Raw genomic sequence first — 8,657 nt, 5'->3', positions numbered from 1 at the left:
CACAATGGCTCTACTAATTTACATTCCCATCAGCAGCATACAAAAGTTCCCTTTTCTCCACATTCTCGCCAATGCTTTCATATTTTGGGCCATTCTGTATGGTTTACTGTACCGTATGACAGTAATGCTGTGCAGTATGTGCTATAGTCATTTTTGCATCCACTGGTACCAGTTCTTCTGAAATAGCAGCGACGCCCTTTCTGTTTAGAGTCGCCTTCTGGTGGTAGGAATTCTGGTTGCTACCGTGTGTAACCTGCAAGCCTCTAGCAGCTCTTTGCAGCAACGCCGAGCGCCGGGCGCGGTGGCGCGTGCCTGTAGTCCCAGCTACTCGGGAGGCTGAGGCTTGAGGATCCCTTGAGTTCAGGAGTTCTGGGCTGTAGTGCGCTATGCCGATCGGGTGTCCGCACTAAGTTCGGCATCAATATGGTGACCTCCCGGGAGCGGGGGACCACCAGGTTGCCTAAGGAGGGGTGAACCGGCCCAGGTCGGAAACGGAGCAGGTCAAAACTCCCGTGCTGATCAGTAGTGGGATCGCGCCTGTGAATAGCCACTGCACTCCAGCCTGAGCAACATAGTGAGACCCTGCCTCTTTTGAGTTCTCACCTTATAAAGTATCCTTTCTTCCCATACATCTATCCTAAGACAAAATAAATGCAGAATTTACATTCTTACAAGATTATTTTCCTCACTACACTGTGAATCCCCCCTCCCACCCCACTCCCGTTGGGAATCTTATTTTTATTTTTATCGTATTTCACCATTATCTAGCTAAACACTTGCATATTCATGTTGCCAAGTGTTTATGGAGCACCGGTTGTATACCAGGTACTGCGCTGCGTCTCAGGGGTACCAAGACCGAGGTTTGATGAGAATACTGTAAACAACTGCAGAATAAACAACTGCAGAATGCTCCTTCGGAGAGCAGGAGCCATCAAAATAGGAACTCCGTTTTGAGAGTTCGCCTTGATAGTTGAGGATAATCTTAGAAGGACCGAAGCGGTTCCGTTTCGTTACATTTCAAAATCTTATGTCAAAGTAAGCGCGCAGGAAGGGGTCCTTGCTCTTCTGCGCTGAGCCCTACAACCCCCCTGTGGGGAAATACTCCTGTTAATTGTCTCGAAAATTGTTTCGACCAGCAGGGGTCACTATGAAGGCTGGCTTGAGCCCCAAACACAAGGGGGCAAGGTAACCAGACTGGCCCGTGAGGCTTCCAAGAAGGAATGCAGTTTCAGGAGAACAGTTTGGATCTTTATTCGAATTGTTTTGGTATAATGAAGAGAGTCAACTACAACTTGACAATAGAAATCTTCAGAAAAGGGACACAAATACGTTCGCCTCAAGGAATATTGGGTCTTCTGCGCGGCCGTAGATCTCCGCCAAGTGCGCCTGCGCGGAAGAGAAGCGGTGTCGAGTCCGGCCGGGCAGTAGAAGAAATTGCGGTAGTGACCCTCGGACCTCGCCATGAAGACCCGCTTTAGCACCATTGACCTCCGCGCCGTACTCGCGGAGCTGAACGCTAGGTACAGTCCCCTAAGTGACCAGGCTCGTGAGGGGAGTGCAGGAGGCAGAGGCCGGGGTCCCATGGCGCAAACAGACCAGCTTGATGTGTTTCCTTATTTCTTAGTGCGTCTGTGGACCTGTCTAGGCCTGAGTGGGCAGGCGTGTGGTGTATTTCCTTTGGCCCTTAGGATACCCCTGGGGGTCCCAGGCACCTCGTGCCCCGTCCCCCGCGTCCTCCGAGCTCTCTGGCTTGCCCCACTAGCGCGACGCTCTTGCATTGTTGGCCTGGGTTGTCCGGGTCGAGCAGGAAACGTTTGGTAAAACGTGAGACGCCAGAGTGGTCGTTTGCTCCAGAGGTTTCCAGACTGGAGGCTTGGTTTCTTGAACACCTCCCGCCCCTCACCCAAAAGAGAGAGAGCATCGCCGTTTTAGCTGGGTTGAGCAGATTTGGACTGAGATCTGGATTCTATTATTCAGTCGTGTGAGCTTTGTCATGTTTTCGAGGCCCTCTTATCTTTTTTTTCTCCCTTGTAATAAATTAATTGGATTATATTTCACTGTATTTCTCTCCCAAAATTGGGTCATTTGGAAGACGCAAGCTATAGTGTGGTGTTTCTAGAGCTGATAGACCACTTTTGTTTTAAAATCGTTACTCTTAAGTTTTGAGCTGAATGCCCAGATGGCTTTCAGACTCTGCTCCCCGGCTGACTCCGTATCCTTAGAGACTGAGATCCGCTCTTTCGAAGCATTTATTAAATTATGTGTAGTTTTATGTTTCAAACAATAGTGTGCTATGTTACATGTTTCCTTTATCTTTGCAGCTTGCTAGGAATGAGAGTAAACAATGTTTATGATGTGGATAATAAGACATACCTTATTCGTCTTCAAAAGTAAGAACATTTTATAGGCTTATTTTCTCTTTGGCGATTAAGTATGAGATTACTGATTTTTTTTTTTACCTACATTTTAAGTCTTGTTTCAGTTAGCTTTGGCATATACCCTAAAGAAAAATTTGACTTTTTTCTTCTACAGGCCAGACTTTAAAGCTACACTTTTACTTGAATCTGGCATACGAATTCATACAACAGAATTTGAGTGGCCTAAGAATATGATGCCGTCTAGTTTTGCCATGAAGGTAAACTTGTTACACTTGAAGCTAAATTTTAGGAGATTGCTCACTAACAATTAAGTTTTTAATTGGGGTTTCCTTCACTGTTACGAATAAAGTGCAGATGAAATGAAGGTAAAGGGAGTGGTTGACAGATAATGGGTTGAATAAAGTGACTATTTATTAGTTGACTTCTCTCCATTACCTTTCACATCCTGTTCTGCTCCAGATCTTGTTTCCACAGTCACTATTAGAGTTCAAGCTTTTATCACATTCAGCCTTACAGTTCCTTAACTGTAGTCCACTTCTCCACATCAAAACAATTCTAAATTAGACCAACGTTAATGTTTTGTTTGTTTTTGTTTGTTTGTTTTTTTGAGACGGAGTCTCGCTCTGTCACCCAGGCTGGAGTGCGGTGGCACAGTCTTGGCTCACTGCAACGTCTGCCTCCCAGGTTCAAGTGATTCTCCTGCCTCAGCCTCCTGAGTAGCTGGGATTACAGGCGCATGCCAGCAGGCCCGGCTAATTTCTGTATTTTTAGTAGAGATGGGGTTTCACCATGTTGGCCAGTCTGATCTCGAACTCCTGACCTCAGGTGATCTGCCCACCTCAGCCTCCTGAAGTGCTGGAATTACAGGCATGAGCCACCACGCCTGGCCCAACATTAATTTTTTTAAAGTATAATTTTCATTAGTTATCTCATCTTTTATGGTTTCCTAATTTCTAAATCCATATTCTATAGCCTAACATTTTTGGCTTTCTGTGTTCTTCCTCCTCCCTGCCCCACCTTTTTTTCCTAGTCTTATCTTCCAGAGCTTACTTTTGTGAATCGTATTCCTCTACCCAGTGTTTTTTTTTTTTTTTTGGAACACTCACTGACATTAATATGTTACTAAGTCTTTTTACTTTCCTCTTTTGTTTTTTCTATTAAAACAGATTTTTACATGTGTGGGCATGCTACCCATTCTTTTATTGATGTAACATATAGATTGAAAATTCATGTGGTACACAAGACTTTTGAGTCAGATATACTTAACTTTGAATTAATGGCTTTGTCAGAAAGTAATTTTATAACCTGGAAAAGTTAATTAACCTCTTGGAACTTGGTTTCTTTAAATGTAAAATGTGGATTGTAGCTCCCTCATGAAATTATTGGATTAATTGAAATGACATATAAAACACCTAAAACAGGCCGAGCACGGTGGCTCATGCCTGTAATCCCAACACTTTGGGAGGCTGAGGCGGGTGGATCACTTGAGGTCAGAAGTTCAAGGCCAGCCCAGCCAACATGTTGAAACCCTGTCTCTACTAAAAATACAACATTAGCCAGGCGTGGTGGCACACACCTGTAATTCCAGCTACTTGGGAGGCTGGGGCAGGAGAACCACTTGAACCTGGGAGGTAGAGGTTGCAGTGAGCCAAGGTCACACTGTTTCACTCCAGCCTGGGCGACAGAGTGAGACTCTGTCTCAAAAAAAAAAAAAAGACCAGAAACAATACCTGACGCATATTAGAATTCTATACTTGTTCATTTCCTTCTTGCTCTGCTCCTTACTTTGGAAATGCATCTGTTATGGCATTGAGTTATTTCATTAGAGGCTTTACAGAGAAGAGCTTTACCCCCCCAGCAATTTATAGAGTCTGTTTTGGATTACAAATTAGGTAAGTGTTCCCATATCACAAGGGCTTTCACAAAATTCTCAGATTATTAAAGTTTAATTTATTTAATAGTAACCCAAAATAGTTCTTTTGGGATCTGTCCTTAATAATAATGACAATAATAATGCTATGTGTTGTGTAGCACTTTTAAAGGCAGATGAATACTATGTATTTCATTTAAGTTGTTTAACAACTCAGTGGAATGTGAAGAACAAATACAATTTCAGTTTTGTGGTTGAGGTAACAGGCCAGTGAGATAGGACACTGGGATTGTGTAAACATCTCCAAATAAGGCTACACTAATAGGAGGTCAGTCATTCTAAAAAATACTTAGAATTCTATGGGTTAGGTGTACATGTCAATCTAAATGTATAAAAAGATTTCCTCAATGGAGCAGACAATGTTAAGCACTTTATAAATAAAACAAAGAGCTGTTACTGTTGCATGGCACAGGTAGAGTTATGTCCATTATATGGTAAATCCCAGTGGTTGTTCCAGTATTCACATTTGGGGATGACAGCTATAGCTTTGTGGCACACAGCAGAAGGTTGATTTCACCAAGCTGTTGATAGGGAAATGAAACAAGCTTTAAATATGTACTGTGTGTCCATCCATACTCTCCATGATAAATAATCCCCTTTTTACTGTTCCTTTATGTGAACTTCTGTCCTTTCAATGATGTCTTTTATCTTTATTTTTCTTGAATAAAATTATTACTGAGGGACTCTGGAAGAACTGATTGTGATTTTCCTTTAGGGATTTAAAGATATCCCTACATGTAGGTTACTGTTTAATCAAATCAGTATAGGTCATTCTTAAAACTACTGAGTTAAGGAGGAGCAGATTGTTTATTCTAGGAAGTTATTCTGCCTAAGTATGTAAGTACATAAAATGAGAATTTCAGTTAATTCTCATTTTATTGAACTATAAGGTCTGGAGAAGAACTCTTCTTAGTTATGAAAATGTTAGCATTAATTTTAATAATGAATTTATGTGTTTCTTTTTTTTTTTTCAACCTTTGTCAAAGAGTGGATTTTTCTTTTTTTTAAAGGTGGTTTTAGATTAACTTACGTAAAATTTGTTTTGTAGTTAAGTCCTTTTTTCTTTTTTTCTTTTTTTCTTTTTTTTTTTTTTGAGATGGAGTCTTACTCAGTCGCCAGGCTGGAGTGCAGTGGCATGGTCTTGGCTCACTACAACCTCAGTCTCCTGGGTTCAAGTGATTCTCCTGCCTCAACTTCCCAAGTAGCTGAGATTACAGGCATGTGCCATCATGCCTGGCTAATTTTTGTATTTTTAGTAGAGATGGGGTTTCACCATGTTGGCCAGGCTGGTCTTGAACTCCTGGCCTCGTGATCCACCCACCTTGGACTCCCAAAGTGCTGGAATTACAGGTGTGAGCCACCGTGCCCAGACTGTATTTGAGTCTTGAAGAAAGCATTCTTTCTTACTGGTCTTGACTAAGGGGTCTTTTATATTAAAAAATTAGAAACAATTGTAAGATATTTTAGAGGCTACAGAGTAGTCTTGTTACCAGTCCATGTCATACTTAAATATTTGTACAAAAAGACGGTACATGTAATCTAAAAGAATCGGTATTGCCAAGTAAATTGTATTTGGGTTTGACATGCTGATATTATTTTAATTGTTAATAAGAAAAAGAACCTTATGTCCAGGGATAGGAGGAAGGGGATTTAATAAAGAATGAGAGTTATTACATTGAATTGAAATAGGTTAATCAAAAGCTTAGAGACGATACCAGGAAAATTCTCTTTGGGTTATATTAGTAAAGTTTGTAGGAATAAGCTGGGCACATTGGCAGGGCACTTGTAATCCTAGCTGCTTGGGAGGCTAAGGTGGGAGGATTGCTTGAGTCCAGGAGTTTGAGCCCTGCCTGGGCAATAGAGCGAGACTCTGTCCTTTGTTTTTTTTTTTTTTTTTTTTTTTTTTGAGACAGAGTCTCGCTCTGTTGCACAGGCTGGAGTGCAATGGCGTCATCTCAGCTCACTGCAATCTCCGCCTCCTGAGTTCAAGCGATTCTTCTGCCTCAGCCTCCTGAGTAGCTGAGATTACAGGCATATGCCAGCATGCCCAGCTAATTTTTGTATTTTTAGTAGAAATGGGGTTTTACCATATTGGCCAGGCTAGTCTTGAACTCCTGACCTCAAGTGATCCACCCACCTCGGCCTCCTAGAGTGTTGGGATTACAGGCCTGAGCCCCCGCTCCCGGCAAAGACTCTCTCTCTTAAAAAGAAAAAAGAAAAGAAAAAAAAAGGAAGAATTAGTAGGGGTAACTGGATATAAGGTAGTGGACTAATTTACAGGATACTATAAGCCATAAGCTTATGGTCCATAGTTGATATATATTGGAAGTAGAAGATTAGTGGAAACCATTATTTAATTTTGAACATAAATGAAGCACACAAAAGGGAAATTTGGCATACTTAGAAGTGTCATCAAAGAGACTTAAAAAAAAAAAAGGGACCGGGCGTGGTGGCACACGCCTGTAATCCTAACAATTTGGGAGGCTGAGGCGAACAGCTTGCCTGAGCTCAGGAGTTCGAGACCAGCCTGGGCAACATGGTGAAACCCCATCTCTATTAAAATACAGAAAATTAGCCGGGTGTGGTAGTGGGTGCCTGTAGTCCCAACTACTCAGGAGGCTGAGGCAGGAGGATTGCTTGAACCCGGGAGGCAGAAGTTGCAGTGAGCCGAGATTGTGCCACTGTACTCCAGCCTGGGTGACAAAGTGAGACTCCGTCTCCAAAAATAAATAAATAAATAAAAATACATAAATAAAGGTTGGTGGGTGCAGTGGCTCACGCCTGTAATCCCAGCACTTTAGGAGGCTGAGGTGGGCAGATCACAAGGTCAGAAGTTGGAGCTTCAGCCTGAGCAACATGGTAAAACCCCGTCTCTACTGAAAATATAAAAATTAGCCAGGCGTGGTGGCACACACATGTCATTTCAGCTACTCGGGAGGCTGAGGCAGGAGAATTGCGTGAACTTGGGAGGCGGAGGTTGCAGTGAGCTGAGATTGTGCCACTGCATTCCAGCCTAGGTGACAGAGCGAGACACTGTCTCAAAATAAAATAAAATAAATAAAGGTGGTGGCTTTGAGTGAGGTCATTAGGACAACAACAAGGGATTTAGCAGTGGTATAAAGCAACAAAACAAATTTTGCTATAGGCCTGTCATTCTCTACTTAAAAGTTGAAAATAAAGACCTGGCTCAGTGGCTTATCCTTGTAATCCCAGCACTTTGAGAGGCCGAGGCAGGAGGATTGCTTGTGCCCAGGAGTTTGAGATTAGCCTGGGCAACATAGTGAGACCCTGTCTCTGCAAATAATGAAAAAATTAGCTGGGGATAGTGGCATGTGCTTGTGGTCCCAATCCTTAGGAGGCTGATGCAGGAGGATCACCTGAGCCAGGGAAGTCAAGGCTGCAGTGAGCCATGATCACACCACTGGGTTCCAGTTTGGGTGACAGAGCAAGACCCTGTCTTAAAAAAATGCAAATAAAACATCGTTTTGGAGTTAGCAGTGTTTATAATGTTTTCCCTCTTTTGTTTCTTTTACTTTATGACTATACTATTATTTACAATGTTTTAAATATTCCTGATGATAATGAAAAGAAGCTTATTTATAAACCAATACCAAATGGTTAGGAATTCACTTTTACTAAATGAATGCCTTTTTCTTTCTCTTGCTAGTGCCGAAAACATTTGAAGAGTCGGAGATTAGTCAGTGCAAAACAGCTTGGTGTGGATAGAATTGTAGATTTTCAGTTTGGAAGTGATGAAGCTGCTTATCATTTAATCATTGAGCTCTATGATAGGGTAAGTTAAATTTGTGGGATTTGGTGAAGGAAAATTCATTATTAATCATTTTGCAATAGTGCTATATAACATGAGTGGGGAACATTTTTTTCTGTGTCAAAGGCTATTACTACCCTGGGAAATGGGTGCCACACAAATAAAATAAAATTTTCCGGTAATAACCTTCATTTTATCTGTAGGTCTGAGTTTAGGCAGACTTTAGCCATTTAGAAATAGCCTTGTGAAAATGTAGGAGATGAAGATCTGAGAAGTAAAGTATTTGGTACTTGACATTTCAGGACTAATACCATGCAACCAGAAAATAGTCAAATACAGTCATGCACTGATGCGCTGTATGTATAATGATATTTCAGTCAACAACAGACTGCGTGTAAACGTTGGTCCCGTAAGATGCTAATGGATCTAATATACTCTTACTGCTTAGTGACATCTTGATCCTGACCCTGTGTAGGCCTAGGCTGGTATGTGTGTCTGTGTGTTAGTTTTTAACAAAAATATTAAAAGTAAAAACAAAACAAAATTTGAATGGAAAAAAGCTTATAGAATAAAGATATAA

At 41.7% G+C, this 8,657-nt stretch overlaps 1 protein-coding gene across 2 annotated transcripts in view; it reads left to right on the top strand.

The window, feature by feature from the left end:
- Nucleotides 1-1,014: 1,014 nt before the first annotated feature.
- The window catches only part of NEMF (nuclear export mediator factor), a 70,758-nt gene continuing 63,115 nt past the window's right edge, over nt 1,015-8,657 (top strand). For both annotated transcript variants that reach the window (XM_025391164.1, XM_025391162.1), the window contains exons 1-4: nt 1,015-1,520; nt 2,322-2,390; nt 2,533-2,635; nt 7,976-8,101. In XM_025391164.1, the coding sequence (XP_025246949.1) occupies nt 1,462-1,520; nt 2,322-2,390; nt 2,533-2,635; nt 7,976-8,101 (357 nt within the window). In that variant the 5' untranslated portion in view covers nt 1,015-1,461. The remainder of the gene's footprint in view (nt 1,521-2,321; nt 2,391-2,532; nt 2,636-7,975; nt 8,102-8,657) is intronic.

The sequence above is a fragment of the Theropithecus gelada genome, chromosome 7b, assembly GCF_003255815.1.
Source record: "Theropithecus gelada isolate Dixy chromosome 7b, Tgel_1.0, whole genome shotgun sequence".
NCBI classification, from domain to species: Eukaryota; Metazoa; Chordata; class Mammalia; order Primates; family Cercopithecidae; genus Theropithecus; species Theropithecus gelada.
This window is presented reverse-complemented; position numbering and strand designations above follow the sequence as displayed.